This window comes from Callorhinus ursinus, unplaced genomic scaffold (assembly GCF_003265705.2).
Source record: "Callorhinus ursinus isolate GAN/ISIS: 27379988/994484 unplaced genomic scaffold, GSC_fseal_2.0 scaffold2, whole genome shotgun sequence".
Taxonomy (NCBI): domain Eukaryota; kingdom Metazoa; phylum Chordata; class Mammalia; order Carnivora; family Otariidae; genus Callorhinus; species Callorhinus ursinus.
The window spans coordinates 74,153,128-74,168,791 of NW_027397064.1; the positions used below are offsets into that span (position 1 = coordinate 74,153,128).

At 33.5% G+C, this 15,664-nt stretch overlaps 1 protein-coding gene across 2 annotated transcripts in view; it reads right to left on the reverse strand.

Annotated features, from left to right (window-relative positions):
- Positions 1 to 15,664, reverse strand: part of GALNT13 (polypeptide N-acetylgalactosaminyltransferase 13) — a 566,099-nt gene that overhangs the window by 310,789 nt on the left and 239,646 nt on the right. For both annotated transcript variants that reach the window (XM_025854761.2, XM_073884009.1), the window contains exon 4: positions 12,022 to 12,190. In XM_025854761.2, coding sequence (XP_025710546.1) covers positions 12,022 to 12,190 — 169 coding nt within the window. The remainder of the gene's footprint in view (positions 1 to 12,021; positions 12,191 to 15,664) is intronic.

Here is a 15,664-nt window from a genome sequence, read left to right on the forward strand (position 1 = left end):
TGCATGTGTGCATACGTAAGAAGCAGTTATTTGGTCTAGGATATAAATAGCTGAAATAAATCTCCTATTTCCTCATTTTTTTCCCTGATGAAATACATTTAAATGCCAGCTGCGTTATAACCTTCAAATAACTCAATACCAGAACTTGAAGTGCTATTAAATGTCTGAATATAAGTAAATGCTAAAGAACCTTAGCATTTTGTTTTAATTGCCCATAGCTTTTTTTATAAATATTCACCCAATAATTACTGTTAATTTCTTATTCAAAAATAATCACAGAGTAAAGGGAAAAGCCAACTGCTTAAAAAGTTTCCTCACTTAGTTGAAAAAGGGAGTCTAGGGCATAAGAGAATCCTACAGAATAATAATAATAATAAACATAAAAATTTCACCAGGAACTCAGGGCAATCCTATTCTTACTCTGTCATTTTGCAATTATAGGTGTGTTCACACAATACTGTTAATTAGTTGTTTATGTAAATATATCCCTTTTACCTCCTCACAGTCAGAGGCTATTATATGCATTTATTTGTTCTCAAAGCTAAATTTGTAGTAGGTATGTGACAGGGGCTGTTTGGTTGGTTGACGACTGATTTTGCTGATTTAATCAGTGAAAGGAAACTGGGGCTTAGAAAATGAATGTCTTGCCCAAGACCTAACAGTGAGCCATAGAGATAGGTCTTAAACTTATGTGTTTGGCAATATATCTAGAGATTTTTCCCAATTACTTGAAAAATCTCTTTCCATAGTTGGCTTTTTCTTCCCATATTTGTTTTGCATATAATCGTATAGAGTCATGTACCTACCTCATTGATTATGGTCATAGTCATGTTTTCTCTACTTCTAGGACAGCCTAGAAGCATGAGTAACATTGACTACTGATACCCAAGCAAACCAATGTATGATTTTTGCTGGCATTCATTGGATATGCAATTCAAACACTATTTTCAAAATAATACACACACACACACACACACTCATCTATACATTTGCTTAATGATTCATTCCTTTACTTTTGTATCTTTATGGAGTTTTACATATCCACAGATTCATTATGTTTCTAGCATTGATGGTTCCAGGAACTCAGTAAATACTTAACATCTCTATGTATTAGTAAAAAGAAATTATAATATTTAGTTTTTTAAAGTTCAATCAACTTGCCCAGATGTGGGTTTCTCAAAGAGGCTTTCCCTCAATACTCTATTCTCCACACCTCACCATTCTTAGGTCTTTTATTTATTCTTGATTCCATGAAGCAGGAACTTGGTTTTGTTCACTGTTATATCCCAGGCACACAGAACAATATTTGGCACATATCAGCATATGAAGTGCTCAAAAACAATGCATTTAATGTCTCTTAGTGGATTTTTTTATTTGGTAACTCTCTAAATCTCTCTCTCCAGATATTAACATAAAGATCTTATGTTAAAATCCAAATAAAATGACATCTATTTACTTGCTTCCTGAAAACAGTAATATTTAAGCCCTGTTCTTACCTCCAAACTACATAAATTTATAAAATCTTAGAACCATAATTATTGAAAAACATGGTATTAAATCCCTAATGCTGACCATTAACACATTAAGCTAATATTCATTTTCCTCAAAGTTCTGAAATCAGAATTTTATGACATTTCACTTTTGTTTTTTAAGTTAGGGAGTTTATGGGCAAAGAAGAGACAGGGGTGTTAACACCATCAGTAATTTTATTTATATGTTTATGCAGACTATAACAAGAATCCTAGAAATGTAGGGACTTCAAGAAAGTAAGAAATTTAGTAAGATCTTCAGCCTTAACTGCACTTAAAATATCCTATTACCATGACTATTTGTAATACTATCATTTTTTTTGCCCAAATAAAGAGTATATATAAATGTATTACACATGTTAATAAATTAAGTATAGTAAATAAGTTAATTAATTAATGTAAATATTCAAACATCACTAGGAATGGACATTCCAGAACTTAACCCTAACTTGTCCTGTTGTTTCATCACAATTACCTCAAGGAAAAAATATTTTTATCTACTCTCTTCTCTAGGAAAACATGGGGTATTTACTTAAATTTTTTGTTCTGAACATATCTTCAAATATTTATAGATGGATATTAAGGCCAAACACAACATTAAACTATTAGGATAATTTTCTGAATACAGTCAAGCCAGTTTAAGGCTATGTTCTAGTAAAATATGCTGAGATATTTGAATGAATTGATTGTGTGGTTCAGACATTTTGTAAGTAAATATCAACTCAACTTTTCCACTAAAATAAATTAAGCTCTTTTTAAAACTATTTCTCAATACCAATTTTGTATACCTTTATATAATTTATCAGTCATCACTGAGACTAACTTAATGTGTTCATATCTTTTTAAGATATAACTATCCAAAAACTGAACTGTAACTAATACCAAAATTGAAAAACAAAGTGTTTTCTACATCAAATGAGTATTGGCAGACTTCTACTTCTTTTAAATAAGTTTGGATATCTGATTCATGATTTGTTTTTCAACATTAGATTTTCCCAGACAGTCACAAAATTGTCATTCAACATGACTTTCAAATATCTCCAGTAAAACTCACATACATTTTATGATTTGTCTAGAAAGTTTGGATTGTTTTTATGTTTTCTTACTGATAGTACACACTATGGTGGTGCATTAAACTAAAATAAAAAATTATTCATTTCATTAATATTATTTCACAGAGTATTTTTAAAATCTCAAAATTCAAGCAGTAATAATCACAGTAAACAGGAGGTGGTTCAAGATAGTGATGTAGAAAAATCCTCAACTTACTTCCTCCCACAGACACACCAAATCTGCAGCTACATATAGAATAATTTCCTCTGGAAAAGACCTGAAAACTAGCTGATCAGCTCCTCCACAACAAAGGGTCACATGGGGTCACATTAAGATGGGTGGGAGAGGCAGACACTAGGTCTCACCAAAATCCCCATCCCAGCACAGCAACCCACCATCAACAACCCACAACCTGATCATAATCAGGTCTCACAAATACAGTTTTTCCCTGAGGAGCAAGAGGTTCATGCTCCACATCAGGAACCCCAACCTTTGAGATCTGCACTGAAGAGACAAAGCCCCAGAATGGCTGGCTTTCAAAACTAACAGAACTTGTGTTCAAGAAACCCAAAGGGATGTAGGAAGCTGAGAATCTCTCTTAAAGGGATCACATGTAGACTCAGGCACCTCAAGACCCAGCACAAAGGCAGCAGTTCGAAAATCACGATACCATGTGTGAAAGAGATTCATTTGCTAATCTTAAAGTGTTTGCTAGAGGAGCAGGGGTCTGCTGGGACTCTCTGGAGACACAGATGCTAGTGAACACCACTTTGGAGCTCTCATTCTACATGGTAGAGCCAGTGATGATGGATGGTATTTTTTTACACTCTTCCTAGTGCCAGTGAGTGTGCCTCAACCCTGCACTTTCCCATGCCTTTGCTGAAGCTGGCAGATGTCTCCCACCTCAGTGCTTCCCTACAGCCTCACGAAAGCTGGCAGGCATGCCCAGGTCCTGCACTGCCCCACAGAACCACTAAAACAAGTGGGAACACCCTAGTCCCATGATCCCCATTGCCCCATTAAAGCTGGTGGGTTTGTACAGTCCATATCGGGGATGCCTCCTGAGTGTTCAACTACAGTGGCAAGGGGTGTTTGTATTTCTGGGCCCCATAATACTGAAACAATTGGAAAGACAGTTTTTGGCAGGCTAACAACCCCAGGGCACAGCACAGACAGAAAACTGAAACATCTGAGGGTGTCTGGGTGGCTCAACCCATTAAGCAGCTGCCTTTGGCTCAGGTCATGATCCCAGGATTCTGGGATCGAGCCCCTCATCAGGCTCCTTGCTCAGCAGGGAGCCTGCTTCTCCCTCTGCCTGCCGCTTCCTCTGCTTCTGTTCTCTCTTTTCCTCTGTCAAATAAATAACATCTTAAAAAAAAGAAGAAGAAGAAGTAGAAGAAGACGACTGAAACACCTGAATCTTTCTGTGAAAAGGCCTATTTGCTTGTCCTGAAATTTTAGCCTAAGGGGCAGGCTACAGGTTCAGCAGGTATCTTCAGAGGATATAGAGTTGCTCTTAGGGAATGTAGACCAGGGGATGCCATCTTTGTGCTCTCCTGTGGCTGTGCTACAGCCAGCCAATACCTCCCAGAACGGAGTTTATACAGTCATTTGGAGCTTTGATTTTTGTAATTGTTGCCAAGGAGATACTTCCCAAACACTTGGTCTGGAGGCCAGCAGGGTTTACAACTGTAGTCCCACAGGACTGTATATACTAGCATACTTTAAAAGCTGCTGCCTGAGTGTTTGATTTCCAATCAGCCTGAAACTAGGGGCTAAGATCCCTCCCTCTGAAACTATGATAGGTCTTGATATGACCTCAAAAGTAGGAATGGATCAGGAATAAATCAGGCCGTGTAGACAACTGCAAAAGTTTGAGAGACAACCAAGAGCTAGGACAAGGTTGAAAGATAAGGTTCATCTTCTACATAAAGCCACTCCTTCAAGACTGAGAGAGGTAGGTGTTTCTTCTAATACATGAGTACAAACACAAAGAATCAAGGCAAATTAGGAAACAGATAAATATGTTCCAAATGGAAGAAAAAGACTCTGGGAAAAAAACCTTAATGAAAGAAAGATAAGTAATTTACCTGATAAACAGTTCAATGTAATGGTATAAGGATGCTCACTGACTCAGGAGAATGGATGAACATAGTAGAACTTTGACAAAGAGATAGAATATATTAGAAAGTACCAAACAGAAGTCACAGAGCTGAAGAATAAGGTAACTGAACTAAAAAGTACACAAGAGTTTTCAACAATAGACTAGATGAAGCAGAAGAAGGATTATTGATCTTGAAGAGGGCAGTGGAACTCACCAACAAAGAGTAGCAAAAAGAAAAAAAAAATTTAAAAGGTGAAGACAGCTTAAGGGGCCAACATCAAATAAAACAACATTTGCATTATAGGGGTCTCAGAAGGAGAATAAAGAGAGAAAGGGGCAGAAAACTTATCTGAAGAAATAATAGCTGAGAACTTCTCTAACCTGGGGAAGAAAAGAGACATCCAGATCCAGGAAATCCAATGAGTATAAAAAAATGAACTGGAAGAGATCAACACCAAGACACATTATAATTAAAATGACAACAGTTAAAGATAAAGCATCTTAAATACCACAAGAGAAAAAGGACTTGATATGTATAAAAGAACACCCATCAAACTATCAGCAGATTTTTCACCAGTAACTTTGCAGGCCAGAAGACAGGCATGATATACCTATAGAGCTGAAGGGAAAAAACTTCCAGCCACAAATACTCTACCCAGCAAAATTATCATCCAGAATTGAAGGAAATATAGAGTTTTCCAACAAGCAAAAGCTAAGGGAGTTCACACCACAAATGAGCCTTACAAGAAATTTTAAAGGGACTTCTTTAAGCTGAAAAGAAAGAATACTAATTAGTAACAAGAAAATAAAAATCTCAATGGTAAAGGTAAATAAATAGGAAAGGTAGTGGATTAAACTTATAAAGCTAGTATGAAGGTTAAAAGACAAAAGTAGTATAAGTGCCTATAATTTGTTAAGGGATACACAAAATAAAAAGATGCAAAATGTGACATGAAAATATAAAATGGGGGGTGGCAGTGAAAATGTAGAGTTTTAGAATATGTTCATACTTAACTTGTTATCAACTTAAAATTGACTGTTGTATATGTAGGCCACTGTATGTGAGCATTATGGTAACCAACCACAAAGCAAAAACCTGTAGAAGATACACAAAAGATAATGAGAAAAGAATCTAAGCATAACGTTAAAGAGAATCAACAAACAACAAAAGAAGAGAGAAAAACGAAAGAATAAGTACAAAACAACAAGAGAGTCAGAAAACAATTAACAAAATGGCAAATAGTGCATAGCTACCAATAATTACTTTAAACATTGTGGACATTGCCGCTATAAACATCGGGGTGCATGTACAGATGTCCATCGACAGATGAATGGATAAAGAAGATGTGGTGTATATATATGATGGAATATTATGCAGCCATTGGAATGAAATCTTGCCATTTGCAATGATGTGGGTGGAACTGGAGGGTATTATGCTGAGTGAAATAAGTCAGTCAGAAAAAGACATGTATAATATGACCTCACTGATATGAGGAATTCTTAATCTCAGGAAACAAACTGAGGGTTCCTGGAGTGGTGGGGGGTGGGAGGGATGGGGTGGCTGGGTAATAGACTTTGGGGAGGGTATGTGCTAGGGTGAGTGCTGTGAATTCTGTAAGACTGTTGAATCACAGACTTGTACCTCTGAAACAAATAATACATTATATGTTAAAAAAAAAAAAGAAGAAGAAGATAGCAGGAGGGGAAGAATGAAGCGGGGGAAATTGGAGGCAGAGACGAACCATGAGAGACTATGGACTCAGAGAAACAAACTGAGGGTTGTAGGGGGGGGTGGTGGGGGGATAGGTTAGCCTGGTGATGGGTATTAAAGAAGGCATGTTTTGCATGGAGAACTGGGTGTTATATTCAATGAATCATGGAACACTACATCAAGAACTAATGATGTAATGTATGGTGATTAACATAACATAATAAAAAAAATAATTACTTTAAATATAAATGGACTAAATTCTCCAAAGGAAAAAACAAAGACTGGCTGAATGGATTAAAACAAAGAAACAAATAAGACCCATCTGTATGTTGCCTACAAGAAACTCACTTCAGATGTAAGAACATACACAGATTGAAAGTGAAAGGATGGAAAAAGATGTTTCATGGAAATGCAAACCAAAAGCAAACTGCAGTAGCTATACTTTTATTAGACAAATTAGATTTTAAATCAAAGACTGTAATAAGACAAAGAAGGGCATTACATAATGATAAAGGATCAATCCAGCAAGAAGATATAACATTTATAAATACCTATACACCCAATACACCCAATATAAGAGCACCTAAATTTAAATAGCACATATTAACAGACCTAAAGGGAGAAATTAGCAACAGCAGTATAGTAAGAGTAGGGTTTTTAAAACCTCACTTACATCAGTGAATAGATTGTCCAGACAGAAAATCAATAAGGAAACATCAGCCTTAAACAATACATGAGACCAAATGGACTCTATAAATACAGAACATTCCACCCAAAACAGCAAAATATACATTCTTCTCAGATGCATATGGAACACTCTCCAGGATAGATCATATGTTAAACCACAGAATGAGTCTAAGTATATTTAGGAAGACTGAAATCATATCAAGCATCTTTTCCAACCACAATAGTATAAAAGTGGAAATAAATTACAAGAAGAAGATTAGAAAATTAAAAAAAAATATGTGGAGATTAAACAACATGGTACTGAAAAATTAACGTGTCAATTAAGAAATCAAAAGGGAACTAAAACAAAGAAGCAAACCAACAAAAAACCCTTAAGAATGTAAATGGAAATACAACACACCAAAATCTATGAGATGGAGCAAAAGTAGTTCTAAGAAGGAAGTTCACAGTGATATAGACTTATGTCAATTAGTGAAAAATCTCAATCTAGTTGTACACTTAACAGAACTAAAAAAGGAAGAACAAACAAAGCACATAGTACAAAGAAAGGAATAATAAAAATCAGAGCAGAAACAAATGAAATAAAGACTAAAAGGCAATAGAAAATATCAATGAAAGAGCTGGTAAAAGGGAAACAAAATTGATAAACCTTTCACTAGACTCATCAAGGGTAAAAAAAAAAAAAAGAGAGAGGACCCAAATAAATAAATCAGAAATGAAAGAATACAAGTTACAACTGATACTAGAAAAATACAAGAATCAAAAGAGACTACTATGAACAATTATACACCACCAAACTGGACAGCCTAGAAAAGATGGATAAATTCCTAAAACATATAACCTTCCTGAATCATGAAGAAAGAGAAAATCTGAATAGACCAATTACTAGTAAGGAGATTGAATTAATAATCAAAAACTTCCCAACAAACAAAAGTCCAGGACCAGATGGCTTCACTGGTGAATTCTACCATTCAGAAATTTAATACACACCCTTCTCAAACTCTTCCAAAAAAATTGAAGAGGAATGAATACTACAAATTCATTTTACAAGGCTGGCAGTACCCTAATACCAAAGCCAGACAAGAACACCACAAAAAAGAAAATTATAGGCCAACACCACTGATGTACGTAAGTGCAAAATCTTCAACAGTTATTTGCAAATCTAATTCAATATTAAAAGGACCTTGCATAATGATTAAGTGGGATTTATTCCTGGGATGAAAGGACGGTTCAACATCTGCAAACCAATCAATGTGACACACCATATTAAAAAAATAAGGGATAAAAAATCGCATGATCATCTCAATAGATGTAGAAAAAAGCATTTGACAAAGTTCAACATCTATTTAAAATAAAAATGCTCAACAAAATGGGTAATAGAGGGAATATAACTCAACATACTAAAGGTCATATATGACAAGCCCACAGCTAACATCATACTCATAGGTGAAAAGATGTTGCTTTGCCCATATTACTCAAAGTAATCTACGGATTTAATGCAATCTCTTTTCAAAATTACAATGTTTTGTTTTTTTTTTTCACAGAAATAGAGCAAACAATCCCAAAATTTGTATGGAACCACAGAGGATCCTAAATAGGTAAAGCAATATCTGGAAAGAAGAAATAAGCTGGAGGCATCATGTTCCCTGATTTCAAAGTATATGACAAAGTTTCAGTAAACAAACAGTATGGTTTTGGCATAAAAACAGACCCATAGATCAATGGAACAGAATTGAGAACCTGCAAATAAACCCATGCATAAATGATCAATTAATTTCTGAAAAAAGAGGCAAGAACATACAATGGGGAAAAGATAGTATCTTAATAAATGCTGTTAGAAAAACTGGACAGACACAAGCAACAGAATAAAATTAGACCACTATCTTACACCATACACAAAAATTAACTCAAAATGGGTTAAAGACGTGAATGTTTAGACTTGAAACCATAAAACTCTCAGAAGAAAACAGACACAGTCAGCTCTTTGACATCTATCTTGGTGATGATTTTTTGGATCTGATTCCAAAGTCAAAAACAAGAAAAGCAAAAATAAACAAGTGGGACTGCATCAATCAAAAAACTCCCTACACTGCAAAGAAAACTGGAAACAAAATGAAAGGGCCACCTCCCAAATGGAAGAAGGTATTTGAAAATCACATATATGATAAGGGCTTAATATCCAAAATATGCAAAGAATTCATACAACTCAATAACAATAAAACAAACAATCCAATTAAAAAATGGGCAGAGGATCTGTACAGACATTTTTCCGAAGATGACATACAGATGGCCAACAGGCACATGAAAATATGCTCATTATCACTAATCATCAAGCAATGGAAATCAATTGTGAGGTATCACCTCACAATTGTCAGAACGGCTAATATCAAAAAGACAAGAAATCTGTGTTGGCAAAAATGTAGAGAAAAGACTCTCATGCACTGCTAGTGAGAATGTAAACTGGTGCAGCCATTATGGAAAACAGTATGGAGGTTCCTTAAAATATTAAGGATAGGACTACCATATGATACAAAAATTCCTCTTCTGGGCATTTATCCAAAGAAGACAGAAACACACATTTGAAGTCACATATGCACCCTTATGTTCAGTGCAACATTATTTACAATTGCCAAGATATGGAAATATCCTGTTTCCATCAATGGATAAATGAATAAAGAAGTGGTATATATACGGTGGAATACTCAGCCATAAATATGAATGAAATCTTGCCATTTGCAACAACATGGACGGACCTTTATGGTATTACGCTAAGTAAAATAAGTCAGACAGAAAAAGACAAATACTGTATGATTTCACCTATAGATGGAATCTAAAAAACAAAACAAATGAATAAACAAAACTGATACAGAGAACAAATTGGTGGCTGCAAGACGGGAGGAAGTTTGGGGGCTGGGAGAAATGGGTGAATGAGGTCAAGAGGTATAAATTTCCAGTTATAAAATAAATAAGTCACGGGGATACAATGCACAGCATGATTACTACAGCCAATAATATTGTGTTGCATATTTGACAGGTTCTGAAGGAGTAAATCTTAAAAGTTCTCATCATGAGAAAAAAATTTTGTTATTTTGCATGCTGATAGATGGTAACTAGACTTATTGTGGTGATCATTTCACAATATATGCAAATATCAAATCATTATGTTGTACCCTGAAATGAATATTATCTTATACATCAATTATACCTCAACTTAAAAGAATGCCTGTGGTGTTTAGAAATTCTTGTAATAAAGATGCGTCAAACTCATACAAACACAAAATAAATAAAAACAAACAGTAAATATTGCATTTTGTGTAATTTTTATAGTAATCCATTTGAATTCTTCCTTTTAAAATGCTGAACTGTTCTGTATTTTAAGGCTTAATTACTCAAGTACATAATTTACTAAGTGACTCTTAAAAGAAGAAATACATTGGCCACAAATATTTTAAACGATGCTCAGTGAAGATTTTCCTTCTTTTTTTGAAGTGATGGTTCTGTACTAAAGCAGTTGTTACCTTAATTGTCCCAGATCTCATATAAAATTTATGTTCTTATAGTTGAAAGTGAAGATTTCTTAAAAATTTGAAATAGTGTTTATATGTTTTTCCTGAATAGGTATCACATTTATCCATTTTATCACAACATGGTGTATAAAACAAAGTAAGAAATGCATTATTATAATGGTATAAACAGCATCTAAAATGTTCAAAATTACTTAGAAGAATATGCTTATTGTATATCTTAACTGTGTCTATGGACAAACATACAAATACGGACAAAACTACCTATAAAATGATATAGGTCTTTGGAATGCATAAATGTAACATTCAATGTTTTAGTCTTTTGCTAGACACCAGAAATGTCCATAATATGTAGTTATTTGTGGTTTTTCTTTTTCTTTTTTTTTTCTTTTGAGAGAGAAACAATTCCAAAGCACACAAAGGTGTACCAAACCCGTTACTTAGCTATCACATAAACCTGATAATCGAACCCCACCATCTCAACAAGATTTGGTTATTCTATTTTGGTCTTATTTGAAGTAATTTAGAAAGGAAAAAAAATCAGATTTAGTTCATATGATGTTAATATCACTATTCTACTAATGTAATATAACCCATTATAGGTGGCAAGACGTTATTTGTATTAACTGTGATTTTATTCTGTATGGAAAAAGCCATTACATGTCTAAAAGAATAACTTCTATTTACATAGAGGTGGGGTCTGAAGCATATTTGTAAACTTGGCGATTTTCTAAAGTCTCAGGACATATCTTTTCTAAGCGCCAAGAGTTTGCTTTATATTACTAGGATGACAATACGGCCACTAAATATTCTGATTTTTATTACACCCATTTAAAATATGTTCAGCTATCTAGAACATGGCTTATAGTTAATCACAAATAAGCTGAATTTTTCAACATCATTTTGCGTGCAGTATTACTATTTCCAAGTGAGTATTTCTTCCTTGGCTGATAACTGAGCATTCTAATTATAAATAGTAGCATAAATCACTGGAATCCATAATAAATAATGTTTAAAGGGTCAAAGAATCATACAGGCAATTGGCCATTTTTACACTGGAAGCAAAGCATATAGTTTTTTAGCACAAAGTATAAGAGCTTTCTATGCAGGCAAGCATATAACCTAACAAAAAGCATGTTTATTTTGTGTTTGGCAAGATAAAGCAAAACACACACACACAAAAACATCTCACAAAGAGAAACCTGTTAGGCTTGTATATTCTGCAATATCTTTGCAACTAAACTATTTTGCTCTGCCAGAGAAGAAAATAGTTCATATTTCTCATCATATGCATGCACAGCACATCCCTGCTGTGGCATAGGTATTCAGAACCAGAGAGATCCAGAAGTTCTGAGATAGTGTGAGATATAGAGATTACCAATATAAAAGATTATAAAACGCATGTAAACTCACCCTTCTAATCTCACATCCGGCAGACTTCTGTTAAGGGCAATCAAGTCACTGGCCATTAGGTTAAACTGATTGATTTTAAACAGTTCTTTCATTTTCTCCTGGTCATCTTTAGGAATCAGCACAGCCTTTCCCATTTCTCCTGGCCCTTCTTGGTTTCTTGAAATAACAGCTGTAAGACACACACAGGTACACACACACACAAACACACAGATAATGGACTGAATAAATAAACTCACGTGTTAGATTAGATTCTGAAGTCTATTATTTATACACTGGCCTAATAATATAATCATGAAGTCTTTATTCCTTACTTACAAACCATACACTACACTAACGAAACAACTTATTTTAATTCATTATCTCAATGCTGCATGTTGTCTTTTAAGTCTAGACATATTATATGATTTGACTGATCATTTAGACTTGATAAATGAGCAATACAAAGTACCAAAACTTAAAACTTCTGTCATATTTTTAATATAAAATTATTAGAGAAGGGATGAACTTGGGCACTAGGTAGACAAAATTGTGCAAAATAAAAGAGAACTTTTGAAAATATACCAAGATAAATTTATTTTCACATCCAATTAAATGTTTTGATATTTCACATATCTACTCCCACTGCATCTTTATAAAAGCAAGCAACGTTGATAACCCATCTCAATCGCAATTTGATTCCTCTGTCAAAGCATTTTCAAAAAATAAAAGAACTTTCATAGTTGTGACATATAATTTCAAATGTCAAGTTGAATTCGGACACTATGTGCTCCATAACTGGAACTTAACAACAATATTCTCAGCTTGACTATTTATTAAGAGAACTCAGGATCCTATATACAGGCTAATGTTCTGGTCCTTTCCCTGCAAGTTATCTCAACACTAATGTCCCCTCTTGCTCCAAAATACATGTTTCAATGTGTGTATGTTGTGTGTGTGTGTGTTAATATATAATAAAAAAAAATTCCAGTCAATCCTAATGGGCTCTTAATTTACTCTTCATAATGATGTTAAATTAAGTTAAAATGAAAGGAATGTGGCCTGGTCTTGACTCTTCCAATGTGTTGCTATTTTATTTCCTAACACATTAATCTTACTGAAATTAGCTTCCCACATTACTTTTAAGGGCAAATACTTGGACCCAAATTACCTTAAAATTATAAAATTTATAAAGGATACAAAGCCTGTGAAAATAATTTGTAAATTATAACATTTCATAAAAACACAAATTCCAAAATAATAGAATAGGCTTGAAACTAGAACATAATAAGCAAACTTTTGTCTGCCTTGATATTTATAGTTAGAGAACATCTAGCCTGATATTACTAGTACTAATAAACAATTGGATTACTCAGGTGATCATTCTCTTTGAAAGGTTATCCTAACTTTGGAATGGCATGAGTCAGACTATAAAAGAGAATGAGCATCTCTAAGGACCTTCAGATATGGGTATGAAGAAGGTAATGAGCCCGGAAATCCTCTGATACACAGAAAAAGAGTAAGAATTAGGAAAATTTTAAATGAAAAAATTATATGTATCCAAGCCCAAACTATTTAAAAAGCTGTCATCTAAAGAAAGTTTATAAAGAGCCTCATTCACTTTATGAAGCAAAAATAGAAATGATGGCAGGAATTTTATGAAAAAGCACATTTTAGTCACTTTAAGAAATAAAATTCTAACAGCAGCATTTTACTTTGGGAGTTAGTATGCCTATTATCCCTAAAGTCAGATGAAGTTGGTGGAGTTGGCTTTCAGTGAATTTGTGCTCTTGGTGAGATGCTGGACTTGGATAGGTATTGAAGTCACAGCCCTTGGGCAGGGTAACTGACGAGAAGAATGGGAATACACCATTTAAAGTTGACTTTTTCTCGTAAAATGATGGCAGTTATGGGAAGAGAGAAGAAAGATTTTTTAAAAAGTAACATGATAAAAATAAATGCATATATATATACTTACATACATGCTATTTTAAAGAAAGAGCATAGAGCTCAAAGGAAAAACTAAGAAAATAGCATTAAACGAATAGCTGTTCAAAATAATTTTCTTAAGTAAAATTTACAAAATTCTTCAGAAAATAAAAAAGTGATTAAAGAATTTGAGGTTAAGAATTTTTAGAAATTAAGAAAGCAATTCACCATTTACAGTTTTTTTTTTTTAATTCCCTCTATACACTCTAACAAAAGTATATGACATTGCAGAAAAATGCACCAGAGTCAACATCTAGAAAGCAGACAGGGATAACATTTATTCTATGTGGAAAAGACATGACACTCAGCTACATCTTAGGGCATGAAGATCAAGTTGCCCACAAAAGTGTTTGGTTTTTGCAGCATATTCAAAGGTGCAGCCATTTGCTTTGCTTCGCATTCTAAGGATGACATGTCAGTGGTAGTAAGTGTGATCATTTTATAGAATTATCAATAAAAACAAAATTGTCATAAACAGTATTCTTATACCTAGAACCAGTTAGCAAGCACCGGTAATCATTCTCCTTTATTATTCTCATTTTTTTAGTGGAGAATAGATAACAACTTAATGTGTATCAGGTTAAGTATCTCTTCCCTAAAGTTAAATATTTTTTCTGTAATAGCCTTAATGAATGCATATTTGACATTTTCTAAAATGTTTTTTTTTCTTTTGCATAAGCAGACTTATTGGTGTTTTTCACCTTGTTCAAGCAAAAATGAAAAAGAATGCTAATTGCAATGTGGAACTAGCCTTTTTCTTTTTCTGGGTCTTACCTGGAAGAATGCATCTTGCTAGAAAATACTTGCTAGAAAGTATTTTTTCTTCAATTAATAGAAATAGTAAATGGGAAAGATTAAGTCATTGGGTATGTGGCTTATCTCTGATTTGCATTTTGTTCAAAAAGCAACTCCTATTTTTTTTCTAACCTGTTGATTTCTTTCTTCTACATAGCTAAAAAAAAAAAAAAGACCACCTACATCCAAACAATATCATGCTCCCCCACAGCCAACCTTTAAAAAAAAAGAATCATCATTAAAGTATTGATTCAACTTTTCTGCTCTAACAGGCAAATGTAATACGAAAGGCAACAAAATCTGTATTATGATTCCATTATTATTAATTTGAAAACAAATGGAAAGTCCCAATTCCAAAGCTAGTTTGAACTGCAAAAATAATATGCTGTGCTCTAAGTTATTTTCTTTCTAATTATATGGTGAAATCATTAAAAAATAATAATTAGCTTCACTCAAAATAATTAGCTTCACTTCAACATTGTAAAGCTTGTAGAAATATAAAAGCAGAATCATTATATGTGTGTGTATATATATATATATATATTTCATTTTTTTAACATAGTACATCCTGCAAAGATTTTGAGGAGATTCATTTTAATCTTAGAATTCCTATTGATAAAGAGGATACTACCAAAATATAAAAATATGACTATAAACAAACCAATGGATTAATCTACCAAAGGAACACTATATATTAATTTCATTATTGGTTATATAGATTGCATTATGAACATATTTTTTCAATTGTAGAAATGTCCCATTAACAATGAGCATTATTTATTTGAAAAAATAGAGTTAAGACAATCTATATCTAGGAAAAAAACCTGAGTAAGAAAACTTCGTTTATTTTCTTTTATTTCGTATATATACATATATATATATT